The sequence below is a fragment of the Neophocaena asiaeorientalis genome, unplaced genomic scaffold, assembly GCF_003031525.2.
Source record: "Neophocaena asiaeorientalis asiaeorientalis breed wild unplaced genomic scaffold, Neophocaena_asiaeorientalis_V1.1 scaffold844, whole genome shotgun sequence".
Classification (NCBI taxonomy): Eukaryota; Metazoa; Chordata; class Mammalia; order Artiodactyla; family Phocoenidae; genus Neophocaena; species Neophocaena asiaeorientalis.
The window spans coordinates 346,807-373,665 of NW_020175044.1; the positions used below are offsets into that span (position 1 = coordinate 346,807).

The 26,859-nt window shown below is 41.5% G+C and overlaps 1 protein-coding gene across 2 annotated transcripts in view; it reads right to left on the reverse strand.

The window, feature by feature from the left end:
* Positions 1-26,859, reverse strand: part of ANKRD44 (ankyrin repeat domain 44) — a 307,899-nt gene that overhangs the window by 117,381 nt on the left and 163,659 nt on the right. For both annotated transcript variants that reach the window (XM_024763443.1, XM_024763444.1), the window contains 5 exons: positions 18,867-18,937; positions 4,814-5,014; positions 4,379-4,466; positions 1,787-1,929; positions 544-756 (listed from right to left, as the gene is read on the reverse strand). In XM_024763443.1, the coding sequence (XP_024619211.1) occupies positions 544-756; positions 1,787-1,929; positions 4,379-4,466; positions 4,814-5,014; positions 18,867-18,937 (716 nt within the window). The remainder of the gene's footprint in view (positions 1-543; positions 757-1,786; positions 1,930-4,378; positions 4,467-4,813; positions 5,015-18,866; positions 18,938-26,859) is intronic.

The window sequence follows — 26,859 nt, forward strand, 5'->3', positions numbered from 1 at the left end:
TGAGTACATTATCTCCTTGCCGTATCATAAATTCCTTGAGGGCACCTTGGAGTATACACCCAGTACCAAACAGAGGGCACTAGGTAGTCCTCAGTAAGTTTGCTGAGTAAAGGAATTACCATTAAAACCAGATTAATATCATATACTTGAAGCCACTATCTGGGGTTTACTCCAGGAAACCATTTGAGAAACTCCTTGGAGGGCCCTGCGGGTTGGAAACAGACCTGAGATCGTTAGGTTAGGCTTCCTTTTCATGCTCAGCATCTCTGCCCCATCAGCTCAACATTCACCTCAGTATTAGAATCTCGGCCAAGTCCACATCCCGTATATTCACTAAGCTACCGAGGGCACGTGGCTAGAACCTCAGTGTCATCCACTGGTACCACCACTGCTGCAGAAGTTTCCACATCATGACAATATAGGATAAGTCCGCAAGAATCAGGATGCTTAGAGTTACAATTCACTAATTGTAATTTACAGCAGGTGAGTTTGCTCAGACAGAGGCTCAACGCAAAGGTACTTCACACTGAGAGAGAGTCATACCTGAATGTTAACATCCGCCCCGTTGTTTACTAATAGTTCAAGACACAAAGCACCGTGTGTGGAGGCAGCAGCAAAATGCAACGGGGTGAACCCGCTGGTATTGGGCTGGTTCACATTAGCACCGTAGTCCGTCAGCTCGTTGACTACAGCATCCTGCCCGTTGTAGCAGGCCAGGTGGAGGGCCGTGTTTCCATACACGTTGATTTCATCAATCTGCAAATGAGTCCAACACAGGCGATTAAAAGCACTGAAGCCAATTTACTCCATTTCCCACCAAAAGCCTACCGGCTGTGCTGGAGAAAGGAAATACCCATCTGTCAGGGTGATCCTTCAGAGCTTACTCTTGCCCCAGCGTGGTCATCCTGGGCAGCTTCTCATGCGGAGGTAAAGCTCAGCAAGACGTGAAAGTGACAAAAAGTGATCTGGGAGGAAGAGTGAGAGGTTTCCACTTGGGGCAAGATATCTTTCAGCTAGGAAAGGGACAAAAAGGGAGCGGCAAAGCTGCCTCAAAACGCCAGAGGAGAACTGAATCGGGGGAGCAAGAGACGAGCCCGGATCTCAACAGCGAACAGAAGAGGAAAGGGTGGGAGGTGCTCAGGGAGCTGCTGTGGGGCCTGAACTCAGAACCCGCTCTGCTGACACCTCAAGAGGCCACATTCTGGTGGCTGGGCTGTGGAGCTGCCCTGGTCATTTAGCCCCCAGCTCCCTCTTGCTCTCCCAGACCTGCCCTGACTGCTGTTATCACCATCTCACTGTCGCAGCTCGCTTTTCCTTTCCTCCGGGACAGCCTCACTACTGCTCCCACCCTGCTACCTAAGGAGAAGGGGGTGAGGTCTACTTCTCCAGCTCAGCATGTTTGTCATTCATTTCTGCTTGGAAGCCACGATTTAGAAGGCTAGGTTCTAAAGATGGGATGATGAAACCTCGCCAGTCTTTTAAAAATGACTGGTGGATATGTATCCTAGATGTTAAAATATTTCTCTATGTTGATATAGAAAGTTAGTCTGTTTCTGGCTTTCTACGACTTAGCATATGCCCCATTGCCCTTCATCAGTTGCCCATGTAAACTCAAAAAAGACAAGATGGTAAGAAATGAGGGTTATTTTTTTTTTCCTCTTGAATTAAAATGCAAACAGGATTTAATTTCAGAACAACAGAAAACCCACAAAGACACAGGATTTAATTTCCGAACAACAGAAAACCCACAAATGCACCATGGGGTGATGCCTGAATCATAGCTCACCTCCACCCCCAGATTCAGGAGATGCTTGACAACGCTGATCTGCCCGTTGGAGGCCGCGGCATGCAGGGGCGTGTAGCCCTTCTTATCCTTACACGTCACTTCCGCGCCGTGGTTAACGAGCAAAGCCACAACATCCAGGTGGCCTGTAGAAACAAAGCAGCAGAAAACATCCTTAACCTTTATAGGACAATTTGACAATTCATTCCACCTGAATTATCACCATCAGCTTTTACTGCCGCCAGCATCTTGTTAGGCTGTTTATAAAAAGCTGCTCCATGGCAAATATCCAACAAATATTTAGGGAGTACGTACTATGTGTCAGGCATCATGTAAGTGCTGTGGGAAGAAAGAAGATGATTCACATGTGAGCCTTCTCTTTAAGGAGGTCGATGCCTGTTTACAAATAAATAATGTGGAGGTCCTGCCAATACGTTAGAACCAGAGACTAAAAAAAAAATCACGTCAAATGAAAGCAATGCTTTTGAAACCAATTGCCATTCTTCACTGAAAAGTCTAACAATGACAATTTGGTTTGGAAAAACTAATGAAAGAAAAAAAGATCAATTAATCAGAACAGCTCCAGATTATTGTTAAATCATATGCAACTGCTGCTGTTTGACCCTTTTCTGGGCCCACAAAAATGGCAACTTCCTGTGGTTCAACTTCAAGTTCTCATGAATTGCTGGCTAAACTGAAAACCCTTCTAGTTTCAACTCCTGTTGGCATATTTTCTAGAATATCTTCCTTTGTTCTCTATCTTGCTACATATACAACGATAAATGTATTTGACCTTTATTTCCTGACTAAAGATTGTTCGATGCTTCAAGATCATTGCTCTAAACATTGTTGATAACTGAAGGGTAGAAGATGAGTACTGGCTCCAGGGCCTAAAATATATGTATGTATGTATGTATGTATGTATGTATGTATGTATGTATGTATGTGTGTGTGTGTGTGTATGTACAAGAGAGACAGAGTTTTGTCTTGGCTAGTTTTATGAAGACTTATGTACAGAAAAAAACGATTTTGAATTACTGGTGGTGCTATCTTAAGCTCTTTGCCCTGGTTTTGTCCATTAGTCCCTAAAGATAGTCATCTGTATATGTTTTCCTATATGTATCCCGATGACACACAAAAATGTAACTTTACTGCTTTAAAGCAATTCTACACATATGTTTTAGCCATGTATCAGCAAAGAACAAACGTGAAACTCCAGGTTCTTTGAGTCCCACTAGCTTAGTGTGTGCTCTGCCTTAACATCATCTGGCAAACGCTCACTGGCTCCAGTCCTGCAGGGACCATGCAGACATCCAACCTGCTTCAAACAACTCGAAAGTCCACGTCACCTTGTAAAAAAGGATAATGCGTGCAAAATCTTAAGATTCTGTTTCTTTAAGTCCAAGAATTCACTCAGGCCTATCAATAGCCACAGAATTTATTTCATCCCTGCCCCAACCCATTCTCTTTTTTCTCCCCACAATTAACATTATTATTTTTTATGATAATAAAAGGTCCGTAGGCTTATTTAAAAAGGATTCAGAAAAGGCAAAAAGGTGTTAAAAGGAAACCAAAATCATCCACAATCCCCCGAGATAGTCAGTTAATAATTTCAGTGTTTAATACATCCCAGGTTGTTTTCATTTTATAGATATTTTTAACAAAAATGAGGATTGTATTATTCATACTGTATTATGATCTGTTTTCACTTAACATATCACAGAATCTTTCTATGTTAAGAAAATACTAATGATATCATCACTGTAGTTACTGCATAGTGTCCCACTGTGTAGATCTTTCACAATCTCCTGTGTTGTGATGGGCAGTCAGGGTGTTTATAACTTGGTGCTGATAGAATCCTGCTTTTCTGCTTTTCTAATTGCAGGATGTTCTCCAATTAGAATCACAAAGGAAGGATCTTAGTTCTTTTAGTTCTTCATTTCCCAAGAGTCAACACTGAGAATAAACTCTATGAGGGCGCTCATTTGTCAGTGGTACTAGTGCCAACAAAAGTGAAGAGGAAAAGCATAGAAATGTAATGTCTTCCTTTGTCTTCTGCACCCTAGCTGGCAGAAACAAGGAGCAAGCCCCAGCTCTGTCGGCAGTGCAGTAGCAGGATCACCCACGGTGACTCTGGGCACCTCCACCTACACGACAGTCAGGGTGTTGTCCTTTATTCCTTCCTTTTTGTTTCTTTCAGGAATATTTATAAATAAAAAGACAAATGAAATTTACATCCTTGCTTTGCTAGCCTGTCCTTCTTTCTCTTTAAACACCTTATTTTGCTGCCATAACAAGTTAAAATAAGCACAATTTGTGCAGCTTTCCAATCCAGATTGAAACACATTCAATGAAGGCCATGCCATGATTCATCCCTCCTGCTCTTTGTAGGATAAATAAATCTCCAACAAAGCAACTGCCCAATTAGAGTGCTCTGTGCATGCCAGTACAAGGACCGAATCTTAATTCAACTGAATCCCAAGCTTGAAAAGAAGTCAGGTTCGCCCAAGAGAAAACCTGCGTGGTCAGTGAGAAACCCGGGGCTTTTTTAGTTCAAGTTATCTGCACTTTGCTCTCCATCCATGGAATCCTTACCCATATAAGCTGCCCAGTGCAGAGCACGCCGGTCCTTCTTGTCAAACGCATTGATGTTTGCCCCTTTGGCCAAGAGTAAATTAACCATCTGAAAGATAACCGACAGTGAAATCAAGCGTATACTCTGTAATGGTGAGCGGTCCTCACCCTCAGCAGGTGATGTGAGCCAAATTAATGTCCAATCTAAAGGCAGGTCAGAGATCTGAAGTTCAAAGTAGGAAGACACCACGGCCAACCTGCAGGAAAGACTGAAGTGTCGGCTACTTTTTCAATTCATTGTGGCTCTAAATTCAAAAATAGGTACAGTTGCCTAAGGTTTGGTGTACAAATATTATTGTCACATTATCTAAAAGCCTCAGCAATGAGATTAGGTTCCACATGGGGCTAAGAGGGTCTGTGGGGAGGATTCTTGCTCTCAATGATGAGGACACTGACCTCCACATGGCCATTCAGAGCGGCGTGGTGCAAGGCTGTGCGTCCCCCTCGGTCAGAGACATTGACGCTGCTCAGCAGGGGAATGATGACTTCTGCACACTTGACAGCCTTATTGGCTGCTGCCACGTGGAGCGGGGTCTGCCAGTTCTTGTCCCTCGCATTGACGTCAGCCGAGTGCTTAATCAACACTTGCACTGCTTCCTACAACAAAAGCAGAATTTGCAGGGGTCACTGACAAACACTCAGTCAATTCTTATTGCGTATAAGATGCTTCACCAGACCCTGGAACTACAGAAAGGGAAAGGCTCCCTTTCTGGCTCATGACAGGCTGGCTCATGACATATATTCTTCTGAGACAAGCAAGGTCATACGGGATGAAGATTAAAAGAGTGGCACAGATTAAAACAGATTCACTCTCCCTTTCTCTGTTAGGCCAAGAGCCCTGGCAAAACTCCAAAACCAAATAAACTTCCAAGTGTAAGGTTTCCTTACGAAATATAAGGTATCTTTAGGCCAAACGAGAGCACTCACGTGCAAGTGTGCACAGCAGGTTACAACAGCCATAGACCAAAGGGCCCCCAAAGATCCCCCAAGGTTAGCCACATTTGTCGGTAAGCCTCCACCTTCCAAAGCCAAAGGCCCCAAAGCTCTCCAGACATTCTTGGATCAATTTATAAATCTTTGGTTCTCTTGGTCAAATCTCAACCCTCCCTGTGTGATCAATAAGCGGTCAAGGGTAGAGGATGTCTGTTACCACCATCAACTTGAAGTTACGAAATTGTTCCTTCTTTCCCCAATCTTTTCTATGTTAAAATGAGACTTCTTTTCTGCTATTGAGTCCCTTCACCCTTCCTGGGTCTCCCACTTTTGATTTTCCTTCTATTGACCTAATCATCTTATTAGCCTCTTGAACTATAACTCTCCACCTTGGCTGTGCAATGGAATCACCTGGGGAGTAAAAATACACATTACGGTTCAGTATTGATTCTAACTGGCCTCAGAATGTCTGTAAAGCTCCCTGGGGACTCTGTTATGCAGCCAGGATTGAGGACACTCTTCTCTTTACTCAAGTAAAGGACATAGCTTCTCTCGAGAGAAGGGAACGGCTGTCGGTTGTTTCTCTTTATGTCTAGAGACATCCCTGAGACCAGTTGGATGTCCCTGGCTCCTTTATGGACATCTTGTCAATGTGGCATCAATAGACCAATGAAAGGCATTAGTGCCACATTCCTGCCACCCTTCATGGACAAAGACCTTACCCGTGTCCACCTTAATCCCCAAAGACCTGGACTGTCTATCAACTTTATCAGGCAGGTATATAAAGAATCCCAAAAAAGAGGTTGATTTGAACTCTCAGAATTAACATTTTAACCAGGGACATAAATGACGAAATAAAAAAAATGTTCCATGAATCAGTAGTGGCAATATATTGAGATGAATGGCTAACTTGAACAGTAGAATGAGAGCAAAAAGAAGTTAACTTTGCAAATTAGAGAATATAAGAAAACAATGGGGCTCCATTTAGATGCTATAAATAAAGGGCAGTAAACTGATAGGATCCAAGCAATCAATTTGTTAAGATTACCAAAAAGGAAAAAAAAAAGATATATGCCACCCATCCTCAGCACAACTGATGATAATGACTATTAAATAGTCCTTAAGCCCATTTTAGAGTGAAACATGTGTACATGTATTATTAACGCTTGCTTACTATGTAAAAAACACCGTTAGAACTATGGAAGATTGAAGGAAACATTAGTCAGGGCTCTATCCTAAAAACTAGGTGGGTGAACAAAAAATAAAAGAAAAGCTAGATCACAATATAAGCATTAAGATTTAAATAAGAGAAAAATAATATTTTTATCAACTTTCATCTCATAAATTATGCAGTTTATGTAGATGTGCAGTCAATTGTGATATGGGAAGAAAATATTGGAACCTCCATTTATATTTTACTTCTTTAAAAAGGAAAGCATTTAACTGGCATTTAACTTCTGGATTGGTGTCCTGCCCTCAGTCAGCTCCATGGAAGATCTTGCCTCACAGTGTTGGAGATGCCCTCAGGGAGGGGTGGGGCTTCCACAGTGCTGGGGGGGCGGGGCTTGCCCTCTCCATTCATTCACTTTGAGTGCACTGAAATACAGAGTGATGGCCTGCCGAGTCCATTTACAGATTGTAATACGTACCCTTAACCTAAAAACACCCTAAAATGGACAAGATTTATGCAAGGAACCCACAGATTAAAGATAATAATAATACCAATGCAAGCATAAATGATGTGAAAGTCACAGAGCTGACACCTCTACTCCTCGTAAAAGCTTTCTATCATCTACATTACAAGGTAAAAGTAATGACAAATTTAATCAGATCTGACAAGAGCTTGGCAAAAACAGAGAAATCATCAAAAGTCTATTATCTAGGGCTCCCCTGGTGGCACAGTGGTTAAGAATCCACCTGCCAGTGCAGGGGACACAGGTTCGAGCTCTGGTCCGGGAAGATCCCACATGCCATGGAGCAACTAAGCCCGTGCGCCACAATTACTGAGCCTGCACTCTAGAGCCCGTGAGCTACAACTACTGAGCCCACATAATGCAACTACCGAAGCCCATGCGCCTAGAGCCCATACTCCGCAACAAGGGAAGCCACTGCAATGAGAAGCCCACGCACTGCAAGGAAGAGTAGCCCCCGCTTGCTGCAACTAGAGAAAGCCCGTGCGCAGCAACGAAGGCCCAACGCAGCCAAAAATAAACAAATAAATTTATACATAAAACAAAAGTCTATTATCTATATGGTTATTTAAGACTAGGACAAATGAAAAGCCTCACTTTAACATTTCACCTGTGCCTTGAAATATTATCTAATGATAGTAGTTCTTATATATAATTTATAAATAAATGAGGTGCATATTCTGGAGATGCATGCTGCAAACGTTTTGCAGATACGTGGCCAAAAGGGTTGGAGATAACCATCTCAAAAGCAGTACTATAAAAAACGGTATATATCCTTTTCACACATTCACAGCAAAATAACAATACATACTGTCTCTTTAATACCTTTGCTTTACATATTATTTTACTGGACTTGTACAGATTCTTGTTTTGCATTAAATATTATGTAAATTCAGGATAGCCTAACAAAACAGAAAATGTACAGAAACATTTCACAACTTTATACTATAAGACCAATTCATGAGAAATTTGTTTTTTAAAGGTAACAAAATGTGATTGCTCTTAGAGTAACTGCGACTAGGTGAATGAGATACTACCTAGGAGAGGCCCTACTTTTAAACGAATATTTAGGAATGATTTGCATTGTACACACAGCAATACTTTAAGCAAAGAAAATATACATTCATATGCCAGTTATGGTTTATATATAAATAAGTGCTTTTAGAGTTTGTGGGGGAAAAAATGTATTCTTAAGTAGACAATACTTCTAAAAATATTTTAATCAGATAAATTTTGGTTTGGTTTTATAAATAAAATTTTATTGGAACACAGCCTCATTCATTTGTTTACATATTATCTATGGTTGCTTTCAAATTATAACAGCAGAGTTGAGTATTTGTGACAGAGACCACATGCAGCCATCAAAGCTTAAAATATTTACTATCTCACCCTTCACGGAAAAAGTTTGCAGACCCCCTGGACTAGCTCTCTTTTTGAATTACCACAAACTATAAATTATCAAATCTGGTTAAAATAAAATTTTGTTATTTACCAGCATGAAAAAATACTATTTTTAAGTCCAAATAGTCTATTAAGGAGGGCAGGTCCTATGAAAAGAATCAGAGGCCTCTGAGTTCAGCTCTTGCTATGTGATGGTGGGTCTACAGTGAATTTGGGGAGGGGGCCAAACAGAGTTGCATTGCTCTGCATAATAGAGTGGGAAGCATTTAGAGCTTGGCAGGAAGGAAGGGATGAGGACAGAGAGACTGGAGAGAGGACGTGGTCCTGCATCCCAGGGAGGAGGTGTACATCTGGATGGGAACAGAGTCAACAGGCCAAGAGGGAAGAGGAGAAAGCTGATGCATAAACCCAATGACTGCTGCAAGAGCAGGCTTGTGGAGCCAGGCAACCAAAACTTAAATCTCCAGGAATTCTTTGGAATTGTTGGGAGAATATCAGACTTCGAACAAGTGGTTTCTGGTCAGTCATATCCATTTAGAAGGCTAGATGCCCCTGACCAACATCTGGGTTATACCTAAAAAATTAGAAAAGGAAAAGGTTCAAGTTCATTGATCAGACAGGAAAAAAAGAAGTGGGTAGGGTCTCTAATAAATTTCTTTTCACGTGAACTTTACATAATTCCCACGTGAGTGCCCATTTCACCACGTGTCTTTTCTGCAGTACGCGGGCCTCTCACTGTTGTGGCCTCTCCCGTTGCGGAGCACAGGCTCCGGACGCGCAGGCTCAGCGGCCATGGCTCATGGGCGCAGCCACTCCGCGGCATGTGGGATCTTCCCATACCGGGGCACGAACCCGTGTCCCCTGCATTGGCAGGCAGACTCTCAACCACTGTGCCACCAGGGAAGCCCACACCATGTGTCTTTTGTACCAACGCTCACTTTCACAGTTCAAGGACACCTAGAATAACCGTTACTTTTATTTCTCCAATTTTATAAAATGTTTTAACTTTGCCATTCTCCATTTTTACTTTTATATCTGCTTATATAGTGAATTGAACAGTTTTCATCTTACTTGACAAGAAAGGACTCTATCAAGGAATACTTAGTATACAAAGGAGGGGTTCTTATTCAATTTCCAAGGATTAACCTTTTTTAAAAAAATGAAAATGCAAGTATAAAATGATTATGGAATTAAATTCACAGATATACCGGATATTAGAAGTAGAAAAGGCCTCAGGGGTCATCTGGATTGCCCCCTCATTTGATAGGCAGCTTCATTTTATAGGGAAGATGGCTGAAGATGGTTTGCCAGCCTGGGTTTAAGGGCTCATGCACTTTCTACTAGGTCAGAGCTTACTCAGCACACAGTAACAGCCAAGCACCCTGACATAAATACTTTGAAATGTTAATCATCCTTAGTTATTTACATTTTTTAACTCTGAAGTTTTAGCCTGACAAACTGGCTTCCTACATTTAATAGAAATGTAATACAATATTTTCACAAAAACGAAGCTTTGATTTAAAAAGACTACAATTTCCTTTTTCAAAGTTGCATTTCTCTTTCAAAAATTTTAATCCTGTAAGCATTTTAACTTGGTTTTAAGAGGAAGTAATTCTATGGCTATTTAGGGAATTACTGATTTTTGTAATCAAAAGAAGTCTTTCTTTTCCTGTATCACACATTGGCTAAAAAATTAACAGCTAGGAGTTTGCCTGACAGAAACTTACAAGGTTAAAAAGAAGCTAATGTGGGGGAAGGGAAGCTGAACAATTTCTGAATCAAGAAAGATACTAAAACAGTACTTTTCAAACTATCTGTGGTGAAGGGACAGGTTTTTTTTGAATTATTATTATTTCAAATTCATCATGAGTAATTAGAAGAATAATAAAATGAAAAAAGACAAAGAAATTATAAACTCAATTATTTTATCATTTAATTTAGCAGGCATGAAATTACTCTATCACATTTCTCTAAAAGTTGCTAAATGCTCACTCATGTCACAAAAGGAAAGACAAAAAGACTTAGACTAGTCACAAGCCACACTGTGAGCAATGCTGCTTCAAAGCCTTGATTTCTTTTTTAATGAACAAGCATGTGTGAGGATTCCGGCATTTCTCCTGAGTGGAGGGATCAGCCTAGTTAGCATTCAGCCTTAGGACTGTAGGCCTTGTTGGATCACACTCCACAGTAGGCTGTCCTATATGAGACACAGAAATAACAGACAGAGGGAGGAACTGTCACGGGATGTGACACAGGAGGGAACTGGAGATGGCATCTGCAGTCATTTTATTTCTACTTTTTATGACTTTCTCCTTTTATAAAAGGTCACTCCAACCCTGTATAAGAAGTAGAAACATACACTGTGGCACATGGAAAAGATGAGAAGAAATAGGATACATGTGCCTTAAAAACTGTTGCCTCCAATATTTGTTTTCCTTACTCTCAAATGTGCATTGCATTTAAGTGATCATAAATTACTCATGGAAAAGTAATGCTTTATGACTATACAGAGTCCTTGTAGGCATAAACAATGTCAAATTTTATAAACGGTAAGTTGCTGTAGACCAGGGTCTGAGTCTCATACAATTTTCTATACTTGCCACAAAGCCTGGCAGGTATCTGGCACCTAACGTATATTCAATAAATTTGGGTAGAATAAATATATTGGTATAATCATTAGCAAACTCTCTAAGTAATAATATGCAAAAACTAACATGACTTTGTTTTATATACAGCAGGAAAATTAACAAGACATTTACATGGGCTGAGGTCCCTGAGGCTGCACTCCAGTCCCGAAGGCATTCACTCTATTAATGTAAAATAATAACCAGTTGGGGCTTTTACCCTCTATTGATTATAGTAATTTCATATCCTGTAAGAATTGTATAAATTGGTGCCTAATTTGTTCAAATTAATCAAATTATTCTTCTAAAAGTACCTATTATTAAACTAAACTTGCACTTTATTATTATAATTATTATTAGAGTACAATTATTCTAAGAACTAGTAGTACAAAGGGAAGACTTGGGGATGGGAAAGAATTCAAACTGTTCAAGAACCACTGGGGGACTTCCCTGGCGGTACAGTGGTAAATAACTTCCCTTCCAATGCAGGGGACGCGGGTTTGATCCTTGGTCGAGGAACTAAGATCCCACATGCCGCGGGCCAACTAAGCCCGCACACTTCAACTACTGAGCTCGCCTGCCTCAACGAGAGAGCCCGCGTGCCACAAATTACAGAGCCCAGACGCCCTGAAGCCGGCGCGCCACAACTAGAGAGAAGGCTGCGCGCCGCAAGGAAGGGCCCACACACCGCAGCAAAAAAGATCCGGGACACCTCAACGAAGATCCCGCGTGCCGCAACTAAGACCAGACGCAGCCAAAAAATAAAGAAAATAAATAATATAATAAAATAGATAAGTATTAAAAAAAAAAAGAACCACTGGCTTTAAACATTGGGAAGGCCAAATACTAAAGTATTTCCAATCTTTAATCTCTGGTCTCAAAGTGTGGTATGTAGACCACATGCATCAGAATCTTCTTTCTGAAATACAGATTTCCAGGCTCAATTACAGGCTTCATCAAAATCACTGGGGGTGAGGTTCTAGAAGAGGTACTTTGTGTGTGTGTATAATTTTTTTAATTTATTTTTTAAATTGAAGTATAGTTGATTTACAACGTTGTGTTAGTTTCAAGTGTACAGCAAAGTGATTCAGCTATATATATACATGAAATTACAAAATATTGAGTATAGTTCCCTGTGCTATACAGTAGGTCCTTGTTGGTTATCTATTTTATATATAGCGGTGTTAGAACAGGTACTTAACAAGCACTGCAGATGATCTCAATGCACACTAAATCTGAATACTACTCATCTACCTTCTAATAGGTTATAAGATGCTTACTTTCTTCCCATTCCAGGTACGATATATGTTCTATATGTGATCATCATTTTATAATCATAAAGATAATTTATGGAAAGCAATAACATTCAAGTCTCCCATATAATTTTTCCAATTCTCCTGTCTATTAGCATTTAGCCCACCATAATGACAACGTTTTTCAGAGGGAAGGGGAAAATGTGATGTTTAAAATTTAAGCTATAAAATAAAATGCTTCTCCTGATCAGATCTGGGAAGCATTTTTATACCTGTCAGACTTTTGTCTGCACAGACACAAAAATAGATGCATCTTATTAGTTGGACCAGTATCCCTAGGGGTGCCCATGTGATGTGAGGGCAGCAGTGGAGCACGGCAGTTAGGAGAGCAGGTTTTCGGGTTACACCCTCCTCCACTTACTGGCTGTGGTGTCTTAGGCTTGTTCCTTAACTTCTCTGAGATCACGTTTCCTAAATTAGGATTAATAACGGTGTCAATCTCAGAGAGTGATTCAGAGGCTAAAATGGAATAATGTGCAGAAAGTGCTTAGCACACTGCCTAGCACACAGTAAGTGCTCAATAAATGTTCACGTGACAATACATATTTGAACACAATATCCTCCATTCTACACCCCAAAGACAGGATACAACTATTTTCAACATTTCTAACCACAAAATAGCCTCCAGAACAGAAAAGCGACAAGTTCAGCAAATCCTTTGGTGCTACTCTCAGTTCATTGGAGAAGAAAATGCATGTGTGAAAGGTCAAACGCATTTGGACACAGGCCACAGTAGGCTCTATGGTTGTGTACTGGTTGTGTACTGGTTGTCTGCCCTCCACACAGTGTCCAGGAAGGGACACTTTGTACCCCCTTAAGGTCCACACTTAACACTGCGCCTTCCATAGAGTGGGCTTCAATAAACATGTGTCAAACCCTCCAGGTTGGCACGCATTTCATTCCTTTCCCCTACAGCTGTTCTTTTCCACGGGAAACAAAAAAGCAATAAGAATAAGCTAAACAGGGGAAACGATGTGAAATAATTCACAGCAGCACTTCAGATAATTCTCCCTGGCAGCCCCAAGTCTCGCTCGTGTATGTTATCTAGCATTGCAAAATAAGTTTCCCTAAGATTTTCATATGAGACTCTCTTCATTTCTTCACAGCTGTGGGAACAGTCAGAGAAAGAGGGGGATGAATGGTGGCCTGGGCGGGTCAGTGAGAACACAGCACTGGTGGGCTCCGATTATCTGTTTGGTGTTTCCTCCCTGGGAATCCCAGGCATGGGGAGCAGGTGGTGGCGGGAGGAGGCGGGGACTGGGCCTCGAAGGGAGCACACAATGCAGCCTGGTCAGTACCAAGTTAAGTCTTAAAGGTTCATCTCCACAACCCAATCTATTTTGGACCGTTTTTAAGGGATATGACCATTTCTTGATCTACTTTCTTGTCTGCAGAGGAGCTTTTATAATGTCAAGCATGGGTGGATGTTTAATCAGTATCATGACCTGACACCCCTATTGCTATAACAGGCTCAGGAAATGAATTTAGCAAATGAACATTATTTTTCCAGGCATAGAAATCCAAACATGAAATTTGCCTGATGGAAAGAAGGCTCAGAAATATTGACGTATACTGATAACTTTGACTTAACCTGATATCTTATTGCATGCTATTTTTGAAACTTGTTCTGATTTTGCAGGATCCAGTGGCTTAACTTGCCTTTAGTGCCACGCTCCCATAAACAAACTTCAAGTTAGTTTACCTTGCATGCATGAAAGATGATTACCACCAGCGTTCTCTGTGCTGTATACTAGCTCCACGTTAGCAGTTTTACAGAGAACCAGGTTAACACAGCTTACGTGGAAAACCCAGTCTTTAATGAGTCACTCAAAAAACAATTGTTTCCTGTGCAGGCTAGATGCTAAACATACAATGACAAGCAACAGGCATGCCACTCATTGCAAAGAACTTACTGCCTAGAAGATCTTTTTAATTAAAACAGAAAAACAATTTCAATGGTAGTTTTATATTGTGCTATGTTAGCCAAGCTGAGTGACATTTTGCAGAGTTCCCTCCGCTGTACTGTTCCATTTAGGGTTGGTGTTGGAGAAATCTGCAGGAGTTTTGGAAGGCATACGTGAAACCACAGACTGACTGGCATGTTGGGTGCCAGGTTTGAGGCAGCTTGTGCACGGTGTCACTGACCAGCTGCATCACTGTGTTGGCAAAGGGCAGTACCAGGTTGATGCGTCTTCAGGTCCTGCCATATCTTCTTCAGTTTCTCCCATTCCTGGGCCAGGTGCATGCAAGCTCAGAGGTGAAGCACACAGCTCCTTCTGCAAGGCACCCACATCCACGATGCAGAGGCAGTGAGAGACAGACAGGGGTTCCAGTTTATCCCTGTTTTCCCCCATTTCATGTTTAGCTTTTCTTTTCAACTGCAGACCCTGCTGGCCTACAGTGACTTTAGGACCACACAGAAACCAAGGGGATAGCCTTACATAAACTTCTTCAGCAGCTCACACAACTGTGTAAGCTCTAATTCCTATAATAAACGTCCTATCTATATTTCTCATTGTGGTTCGGCTTCCCTGATTGAACCCGGAACCTTGAAGCCCTGAGAGAGATCAATTACCCACATTTTAGAAGCACAGGGGTTTTGAAGACAATATAGAGTTTATAAGCCTTTCAATGAAGAAATGGCTTTTAAAACATATTTGTGTAAGGAATATCACTGTTTGCCCCGTCTAAGCAATAGACAGATGTGCCAGCTCTCTTACTGAACACACGTATCTTCTTTGGCAAGTGCTAATAGCAAAACTCCAAAAGACCAGCCCAAACCTTCTCTGTTCTTCCCCTCTCAAGCATGCTTCCCTTTCCCCAGCTATTTTATAAGGGAGGCATAAAGTAATGGCTATAGGATAGAATTCACAAAAGGAAGGATGGGATGTAGCCAAGATGGCAGAGTGGGAAGACCCTGAACTCACCTTCTCCCAATGGCACAACAAAATTGCAACTATTTACAGAGCAACTATCTATGAGAATGACCTGAAGACAGCAGAAAAGATTTCCCACAACTAAAGATATAAAGAAGGAACTACAATGAGATGGATGGGAGGGGCTAAGATGCAGTATACTCAGGACCCATACACCTGGGTCAGCAACCCAGAAGTGGGAAGAATATCACAATGGCAGAGGTCCTCCCCAAGAAGCAAGGGGTCCAAGCTGCACATTGGGCTCCCCAGCCCAGGATCCTGCATCAGGAAGATGGGCTCCCAGAAGTTCTGCTTTGAAAACCAGTGGGGCTTGTGTTCAGGAGAGCCAGAGAGCTTAGGAACCAGACTGCTCCTAAAGGGCATGTAGAAAATCTCACACACTCCAAGTCCCAGTGCAGAGGCAGTAGTTTAAAAGGAGCCTGGGTCAGACCTACTTGCTATTCTTGGAGAGCCTCTCAGAGAGGCAGAAGGCAACCGGGACTCCATCTGAGGATAAAGACACTGGTGGCAGCCATTTGGGGGAGTTCATTCTACAATGATGTCAGCACTGCCAAGTGCCATTCTGGAATCCTCCTGATAGCCTATTAGTGCTGGGGGACTTACCTGCCCTCCAGCACCAGCTCGACAACCCCAAGGCTGCACAGCTAACTGCTTGGGGAAACTACCCATCCTCCAGTGGGCCCACAGCTACTCCATGAGGCAGAACCTCACAGCCTACCAAGTGGGAGCCAGCCCCGCCTCCCAGCAAACCCACAATAATTGGACCCGCTCCAACAGAGGGGGGCCCACAGCCCAGATGGGGGCACCCCTAGAGCATATAGCTCTGGTGACCAGAGGGAAGCATGCTGTTGGACCCCATAGGGCATCTCCTACATAAGGCCACTTCTCTAAGATCAGGAAATGTAACTGACCTACCTAATACATAGAAATAAACACAGAGAATTAGGCAAAATGAGGAGATAGAGGAGTATGTTCCAAATGAAGAAACAAGACAAAACCTCAGAAAGAGAACTAAATGAGGTAGAGATAAGCAATCAACCCAATAAATAGTTCAAGGTAATGATCATAAAGATGCCCAATGAACTTAGGAGAAGAATGGATGAACACAGCGAGCATTTTAACAAAGAGTTAGAAGATATAAAGAAGAACCAAACAAAGCTGAAGAATACAATAACTGAAATGAAAAATATACTAGAAGGAATCAACAGTAGGTTAGATGACACAGAGGAATGGATCAGCAATCTGGAAGTCAGAGTAGTGGAAATCACCCAAGCTGAACAGAAAAGAGAAAAAAAGAATTTTAAAAAATGAGGATAGTTTAAGAGACCTCTGGGACAACATCAAGTGTACTAACATTTCCAATATAGGAGTCCCAGAAGGAGAAGAGAAAGAGAAAGGGGCAGAGAAGTAATAGCTAAAAACTCCCTTAACCTGGGGAAGGAAACAGATATCCAGGTCCAGGAATCCCAAACAAAGTAAACCCAAAGAGGTCCACACCAAGACACAATGTAATTAAAATGACAAAAATTAAAGAAAAAAAGAGAATCTTTAGCAATAGCTTGCTGGGGGAGAGGGAGGGGGAGCGGGTGGGGAGGGATGGATTGGGAATTTGGGATTAGCAAATGCAAACTATTATATATAGAATGGATAAACAACAAGGTCCTACTGTATAGCACAGGGAACTATATTCAATATCCTGTGATAAACCAAAATGGAAAAGAATATGAAAAAGAACATATATATATATATACATATATGTATAACTGAATCACTTTGCTATAGAGCAAAAAGTAGCATAACATTGTAAATCAACTATACTTCAATAAAATAAATTTCTAAAAATATATTAAAAAATTAAAAATAATAATAAAAAATAAAAGCAGCAAGAGAAAAGCAGCTAGTTATGTACAAGGGATATGATAATCAGCTGACTTTCAGCAGAAACTTGGCAGGCCAGAAGGGAGTAGCACTTTATATTCAAAGCAATGAAAGGAAAAAATGTACAACTGAGAATACTCTACCTGGCAAGGTTATCATTCAGATTTGAAGGACAGACAAAGAGTTTTACAGAGAAGCAAAAGCTAAAAGAATTCAGCACCAGTAACCCAGCTTTACAAGAAATGTTCACAGGACTTCTCTTAGTGGAAAAGAAAAGGCCACAAGTAGAAATACGAAGACTATGAAAGGAAAAATCTCATTGGTAAAGGCAAACATAAACTAAAGGTAGTAGATCAACCACTTATAAAGCTAGTAGAAAGGCTAAAAGACAAAAGTAGCAAAATCGTCTATATCCACAATAAGTAGTTAAGGGATACACAAAACAAAAAGATGTAAAATATGATGTCAAAAACATTAAATATAGCAGGGGGAGGAAAAATTCGGAGTTGTTAGAATATGTTTGAAATTAAGAGATCATCAACATATACATATATGGTAACCACAAACCAAAAACCTACAACAGATACACGTAGAAAAATAGAAAAGAATCTAAACATAACACTAAACAAAGTCATCAAATCACAATGAAAGAGAGCAAAAGAAGAAAAAAAACAAAAAAGAACAACAAAAACAACCAGAAAACAATTAATGAAATGGCATTAAGTACATACCTATCAATAATTACTTTAAATGTAAATGGACAAAATGTTCCAATTAAAAGACATATTTGCCATCCTCACCCAAATTTCCAGCATTCAAAATAAATTCTTTCTTGAACACCTACAATGTACCAGGCTTGGGTTACATCAGGAAACAAAACAAAATCCCTGCCATCATGGTGCTTACATTCCAGTGACATGTTTGCCAAACTCAGCATGTTCAAACAGAAATGATCAACTTCCCCAACCCTTGCTCCTTTGCCTCTGCCTTCCATTGGGTTACCAATGGTAATGGTGTTACCATTCACCCAATGGCTTCTTTTCCATCTCACCCTCACAGGTTCCAAATCCTGTCAGGTTCACAACTTATCTCTGCTGTCAACACTCCCCGCTGCTCAGAGGACACCCAGCCCTCTGCTATTGGACCCAGCCTCTACTATCAGACTTATCTTCTACTACACCCTGTGTTCCAGCTACATCCAACTGAACCCACCATTCAATCACTTCCATGACCCTTGTCCTACAGCATGTTTCTCCTCCTGCCTCAGCCCTCTCTCCTTTTCCTGGCCTGATAAGTCCCTATCATCCTCTAAGGACTAGCTCAACTGACATGTCTTCTTGGAAGACTTCGTCTATTCAAGAAGACAGTTATTTGCTTCCTCCTCCAATTCAGTTATGGTACTGTACAGATCTGCTTACCTGTTTGCACCCCCTTCAGACTGAGAACTCACTGAAGTCAAGGATCACACCGTCCATCTTGGACCACCCCAGTCAGCCCCTAGCACCATGGCTGACACACAGGAGGTGCTTGAACAAACAGCTGTTCAACTTGGTAACCCTCTTGCATTACAAGTAAAAGCCTTTTACTCACCAGTGAGAATCCCTAATTCAGCAGAAAGCATTTTTCTCTTTCTAGGAACTGGAGGTGCTAGATTAAATAAGATAATCACTCACTTCACTTCTGGAGGCAACAGCCCGGTGCAGTGGGGTCAGCCACATGTTGTCCTTGGCATTCACACGAGCTCCTGGAACCAAACAGCACAGGTTAGAGGCATAATGCAATTCTGCTGATGTGAAGTCAGATGCTGTATCTTGTGCTCTCATTTGCTGGGTACAACCAACACATTTTGTTTTGCTTTTTCCTTTCTGTTAGTCATGTGCTTTCCAGCCACCAAACAAGGAGAAGACGTTGAATGCAGTAGAAGGAGCAAGGTCAGGAGCTGAGGATGTCACAAGAATCGGGCCAAGATCAGATGAGAAATAACAGTGTCTCACTGGGTAGGAGATACAGTTGTAAGAAAGCTGAGATTCTCCAGAACTATAGATATGTAGGTTCTGAAGAATGAAGAACTTTTCAGGGGTGTGTATGCATGTGTGTGTGTGTGTGTTCGTGTTCCGGAATGTTACATTCCTGAATATAAAATATAGAATCATATACATTATTTTATTTTTAGTCATTAAGCATATTTATCTCACAGGGCACACAACATCCTTCTTGGAAAACTGTTAGCGATGAGCAGCCTTCCAACAAGCATATACTAGAGGCCAGTAAAGTTGAGCTCTGATGAGATTTGATCTGGGCTAAAGGGATTAGCAGAAATCCGTTTTATCCAAGAATCCCAATTATTTCTCTGGAACTAGCCAAATATTTTGGTAGGAAGAAGCCAGGTTCCATGGAGCTTTTGGACAGACACAACATGAAGCCTATGTAGGCTGCTCACGGCTCGCTCATACTATGGGGTGGGCATACAGGCTGATACACGAGCCAGAGCCCGGTCATACTCAGGGAGGTGCCCGTGCTCAGCTAGCTGGGAGCCACATCACAATCATGGAGCAGAAGCTCCACAGGAACAGATTCCCAGAAAGTAGAGTATGCCCTCCGCCCATGACACCTGCACAATTCTCCATGTGTACACGTCCACCAAGCTACAACTGAACCACTACAACACCCAATATGAGCTTCCTTTTTTTTGGAATCTGGATTTTGATCAGTCTTCTGGTCAGAGATGGGAAGTTTTATAAAAGGACTGCAAAAGGAGAGGAGGAGAAAATATCTATGATATCTTTGCAGATGCAGTAAGAGGAGCCTGTTTTAGCCTTAGGACAACAAGGAAGGAAGCTCAAAGAAACTAGAAAGTAAGGCAGAGGAGGGGAAGTGCAAAGGAGGTGGCTCTGAGACAAGGGCCGAGAACGTGAGTCAAGTGTAAGCAGAGGCTGACCAATCTCTGTGAGGCCAAGGCCAGCTGACAGCTAAAAAACAGGAACCGTGTTTAGAAGAAAAAAAAAAAAGGCAGCAGGAGACTTTCATGGATAAAAGTGTGCTAGAAATTTAATTTAATCATAGAACTTACGATGTTTTTTCTCTTTAACTGAAGAAGAAATACCATCAACCATACTAATGATAGAAAACAAGAACATAATAATCCCTAAAACAAAGAGAGAGAGAATGTCTCTTCTACCCTCATTCTGATTTCATTAGTTGGAGGTGGGACCAGGCACAGGTATTTTTAAAAAACTCCCCAGGACCTACGGTTATTGTTATAGGCTGTTAAGATTGAGAGCCACTGGTAAATTGTGGCTTAGTTTATCAAGCTTAAAATTATTTGAATCCTAATTCTACTAACTTCATCCAGGCAGCTTACCTGAAAAGGTTCAAGCCCCTTACATCAGTAAGAACCAAACAAAATCAGTTTGGTGGTGCTAAGACGCCAAGGCAGCAGACATCTCACTCCCCAGTAGCAGGATGTCCTGGGCTAAATGCTCTGGAGTGAAATGAATGAGGTCTGGGAAGGACAGTGGGATTCATGGTCAGAAGACCCAGATTTGATTCTGATTTCAGCACCTACTGGCCCAGCTACCAAAAGCCACTACTCTGTAAAATGAGGCTAACAACAACATAATAATAATACTTCTCTACCCACCTTATGAGGTGGTTGGGAGAATCAAGTGAATTTGAAGGTGCTCTGTAAATTGCAAAGCACTAGAAAAATATTAGCAGTTCTTATTTCCAAATCCCCTCTAATGTCATATTTACTTCTAAATCTATGACTCAGGTCTTCAAGGAAGTGAGAGGCATAGTCTTTGCCCAGGAAAGTAGGGGGAAGTCAAACATATAGATTTAAGAACGCAAAGAACCATCACCTAGAGACTGCACAAACAGGTATCTTTTGAAGATTAAGAGAGACTCAGATGCTACAGAATGCCAGGGAGGAGGAAACCCAGATGTAATTGAGAGCAGAAAATATTGTGAATTTTAAAACAAAATTTTCCCTACCAGAAAACAAATTTTAGCTTTCCTCTCCTAAGTCTTAGTTCCAAGGGAGCACCAGATGATTGTTACAAAGCCTACCTTTCTGGTTTAGAAACAAACAGTATTTATCCCTCAGGTCCTAGTATTTCTTCTACCAACATTCAGCTATTCAACCCTCCTAAAATTACCCATCTTTTTGTCAGGCCTTTACCCGGGTCATAAATATGTCTATTTTACCACATTGTGCTTATACCTGCATATCAGAAGACAGACCTTTTATTCTCTCTCGTAACTCAAATGTATACTTGTACTTAATCCTAGGCTGTTTCTTTGACACGTCACAAACATCACCCAGATTTCACGAAGACCTGGATTCAAGTCTCATTCCCTACTGGTAGAGATGGCTGTATCAGGGTGTCCCTTCTGATTCCCTGTCCACGTTTAAGGGACTTCCGTGTCACGAAGTCAAATCAGTCATCTGAGATGAAGAACATCTGGCCGTAAGTTCCCTCTGTTTCTGGGTTTGAATTTTCACCTGGCTGTCTGCATGATGTTCTTATCAACACTTTAGTACGTTTGTAGGAAGGAATGCTACATGGGACAGACTGATACCCGCTATGGGTAGCATATCAGTTCTGCCTCAGAGCCTCTAAATCAGTGCTGCCCAGTGGAAATATAATGTGAACCAAGTAACTGAAAATTTTCTAGTAACCACACTAAAAAGGGTATAAAAAACAAGTAAACTAACTTCAGTAATATATTTTACTTACTTAACTCAATATATCCAAAATATTATCATGTAATTGAATTTTTAAATTATTGAGATAATTTGCATTCTTTTTTTTCATGCTAAAGCTTCAAAATCCCACGTGTATTTCACACTCACAGCACATCTCCATTCAATCGGGCCACATTTCAAGTGTTCAACAGCCACAGCTGGAGTGTGGCTACCATACTGAACGGCGCAGCTCTAAATGCTAGGTGGCAGAGCCCAGGCTTGGCTACTCGTTTGCTTGAGTAGCTCTCTTCAGTTCTAAGGAGCTATGATTCTACCATTAGAGCTGTGAAACTGCTAAGAGCCGTGTTAAGAATGGCTAACGTGATCTGAACGCTGACCCTCTATACTAACGTATGTGTAATCCATTTAATAGGGAGATACTCTTATTATGCCAGTTTTATAGATGAGGGAACCAAGGCCATGAGAAATAATATGCTCCAGGTCCCCAGCTAGGAAATGGTAGATTTGAACCCAGGTAGTCTGACTTCAAAGCCAAGCTCTAGGGCAGTGTGCCTCACTTCAAAACTAGCTACATTCACACAGCGTTCAACTAACACTGATTGCATTTCCCTTCCATTTCCCCCATCTTTCTCTCTGGTCCTTAGAGTCACTCTTCTCTCCCTCTTTCTCCACTTTCATGTACATATTTTTCATACATATGTATATATTCCCCTTGATTTCATGCCTCCTTTCTCATATTTTTCCTTCTAGTTCCAAACACTGGTTATAATAATATGGAACAGAAATACATATTTTGTTATTCATGGTCTTTCACAGAGTAAATATTGTGTATAAACTTAAAAAGCTAATGCAAGAAGAAGAAACCCAAATGGTAAGACACATGTGAAAAGATACTTCTCAAAATTCATCAGGGAGAAGCCAATGAAAGCAACATTAACAAAGCATATTGCACACATCAAATTGGGGAAAATTTTAAAGTGTGAAATGCCAAGAGTTAGCAAGGATATGGAGCAACAGGGAAACACAGATACAGATGGTGAGAGTGTGAATTGGTACAACCCCCTTTGGAAACAGGGTGGTGCTACCCAATAAAACTGATGATGTGTGTGCCCTACCACCCAGCAATTCCACCCAATCATATACCCTAGAGAAACTCTCATACATGTACAAGAATATTCACTGAAGCATGTTTGTAACAGCAAGATATTGGGATCCCAAATGGTGATCAAGAAGAAAATGGAAAAATACACTGTGGTATATTTGTACAACGGAATGCTACACTGTCATGGAAGTGAACAGACTGAAGTTACATATATAAACATATGCACTTCAAAAACACAACATTGAATGAACAAATGAAGTTGCAGATTAATACCAACGGCTTAATACCAGTTACATAAAGTTTCTAAATTTACAAAAACAAAGCAATATGTTGTTTATAGATGCATAGATTGAAATAAAAGTAATAAATATGGCTAAAGAAAACAACTACCAATTCTGGCTAGTGGTTGCCTCTTGGGAGGGAGGGTGTGAAAGGATAAGGAAAGGATACAATGGGCTTCAACTGTGTCTTCAATGCATTACTTCCTTTTCAAAAAGATATAATGCAAGTATAGAAAAATCTTAAGATTTCTTAAAGCTTGATATACGTGGGCATTAATTACATTATTCTCCATACTTTTCTGTATGTTTGAAATATTTTCTAATAAAATACTTTTTTTTTTTAGATGGTGGGGGTAGGAGTTTTGGTAATTTATTTATTTATTTTTGGCTGTGTTGGGTCTTCGTTTCAGTGTGAGGGCTTTCTCTAGTTGTGGCAAGCGGGGGCCACTCTTCATCACGGTGCGTGGGCCTCTCACTATCGCGGCCTCTCTTGTTGCGGAGCACAAGCTCCAGACACGCAGGCTCAGTAGTTGTGGCTCACGGGCCTAGTTGCTCCGCAGCATGTGGGATCTTCCCAGACCAGGGCTCGAACCCGTGTCCCCTGCATTAGCAGGCAGATTCTCAACCACTGTGCCACCAGGGAAGCCCTAAAATACTTTTAAGAAAGCTAGTACACTTAAAGTTTTATGTCTCTTAATGAAAATGGTTCAGGGGGGATTAAGTTGCTTTTTCTTACACTACTTTTTCTTGGTTAGTCGCCCTTCTTGTTAGAAAAATGACACTTTCATATAAAATGGCCCATTCGTAGTCTCTTCCAGGACTTTCCTAAGGCTCATCCAAGGTGAGTAAGGAAAGACGAGTAAGAGTTGCTGTTGGATTTGCAGATGACCTCATTTGTACAGTCCTTTTTTTTTTTTGCAGTACTCAGGCCTCTCACTGTTGTGGCCTCTCCCGTTGCGGAGCACAGGCTCCGGACGCGCTGGCTCAGCGGCCATGGCTCAGGGGCCCAGCCGCTCTTCGGCATGTGGGATCTTCCCAGACCGGGGCACGAACCCATGTCCCCTGCATCGGCAGGCGGACTCTCAACCACTGCACCACCAGGGAAGCCCTGTACAGTCCATTTTGACAAGAAAATTTCAAGTTAACGACGTGTTATTTGCTGGTCTTATTGTCATTTTTTTCTCATGCTGTCCTCTCTCCACAATCACTATCGCTGATCTCCCCAGCTGTTGAATAGAGGAAAGTCAGCACATGCAGGAAAGGCAGGACCTCAGAAGTTTGTGCCTCTTGGGATGAAGATGGCCGAGTAGAAGGACGTGCACACACTCCCTCTTGTGAGAGCACTGGAATCACAACTAACTGCTGAAAAATCATAGATAGGAGACACTGGAACTCACCAAAAAAGATACCCCACATCCAAAGACAAAGGAGAAGCTGCAATGAGACAACAGGAGGGGTGCAATCACAATACAATCCAATCCCATCACTGCTGGTGGGTGACTCACAGACTGGAGAACACTTATACCACAGAAGTCCACCCACTGCAGTGAGGGTTCTGAGCCCCACGTCAGGCTTCCCAACCTAGCGATCCGGCAATAGGAGGAGGAATTCCCAGAGAATCAGACTTTGAAGGCTAGCAGGATTTGACTGCAGGACTTCAACAGGACTGGGGGAAACAGAGACTCTATTTTTGAAGAGCACACACAAAGCATCAGGACCCAGGGGAAGGAGCAGTGACCCCATAGGAGACTGAACCAGACCTACCTGCTAGTGTTGGAGGGTCTCCTACAGAGGCAGCGGGCAGCTGTGACTCACTACAGGGACAAGGACACCAACTGCACAAGTTCTGGGAAGCACTCCTTGGTGTGAGCCCTCCCAGAGTCTGCCATTAGCCCCACCAAAGAGCCTGTGGCCTTCAGTGCTGGGTTGCCTCAGGCCAAAACACCAACAGGGAGGGAACTCAGCCCCATCCATCAGCAGACGAGTGGATTAAAGTTTTACTGAGCTCTGCCCACCAGAGCAACACCCAGCTCTACCAACCACCAGTCCCTCCCATCAGGAAGCTTGCAAACGTCTCTTAGATAGCCTCATCCACTAGAGGGCAGACAGCAGAAGCAAGAAGAACTACAATTCTGCAGCCTGTGGAACGAAAACCACATTCACAGAAAGAGAGACAAAATGAAAAGGCAGAGGACTATGTACCAGATGAAGGAACAAGATAAAACCCCAGAAAAACAGCTAAATGAAGTGGAGAGAGGCAACCCTCCAGAAAAAGAATTCAGAATAATGACAGTGAAGATGATCCAGGACCTTGGAAAAAGAATGGAGGCAAAAACTGAAAAGATGCAAGAAATGTTTAACAAAGACCTAAAAGATTAAAGAAAAAACACCTAGAAGAATTAAAGAACAAACAAACAGAGATGAACAATACAATAACTGAAACGAAAAATACGCTAGAAGGAATCAATAGCAGAATAACTGAGGCAGAAGAACGGATAAATAACTGAGGCAGAAGAACGGATAAGTGACCTGGAAGACAGAACGGTGGAATTCACTGTTGCAGAACAGAATAAAGAAAAAAGAATGAAAAGAAATGAGGACAGCCTAAGAGACCTCTGGGACAACATTAAATGCACCAACATCTGCATCATAGGGGTCCCAGGAGGAGAAGAGAGAGAGAGAGAAAGGACCCGAGAAAATATTTGAAGGGATTATAGTTGAAAACTTCCCTCACATGGGAAAGGAAATAGCCACCCAAGTCCACGAAGTGCAGAGAGTCCCAAGGAGGATAAACCAAAGGAGAAACATGCCAAGACACACAGTGATCAAATTGACAAAATTTAAAGCCAAAGAAAAAGTATTAAAAGCAAGAAGGGAAAAACGACAAATAACATACAAGGGAACTCCCATGAGGTTAACAGCTGATTTCTCAGCAGAAACTCTACAAGCCAGAAGGGAGTGGCACGATATATTTAAAGTGATGAAAGGGAAAAAACTACAATCAAGATTACTCTACACAGCAAGGATCTCATTCAGATTCGAGGGAGAAATCAAAAGATTTACAGACAACCAAAAGCTAAAAGAATTCAGCACCAGCTCTACAACAAACGCTAAAGGAACTTCTGTAAGTGGGAAACACAAGACAAGAAAAGGACCTATAAAAACAAACCCAAAACAATTAAGAAAATGGTCATAGGAACATACATATCGATAATTACCTTAAATGTGAATGGATTAAATGCTCCAACCAAAAGACACAGGCTCACTGAATGGATACAAAAACAAGACCCATCTATATGCTGTCTACAAGGGACCCACTTCAGACCTAGGGACACATACAGACTGAAAGTGACAGTATAGAAAAAGATATTTCATGCAAGTGGAAGTCAAAAGAAAGCTGGAGTAGCAATACTCATATCAGATAAAATAGACTTTAAAATAAAGAATGTTCTAAGAGACAAGGAAGGACACTACATAATGATCAAGGGATCAACCCAAGAAGAAGATATAACGATCATAAATATATATGCACCCAACATAGGAGCACCTCAATACATAAGGCAAATGCTAACAGC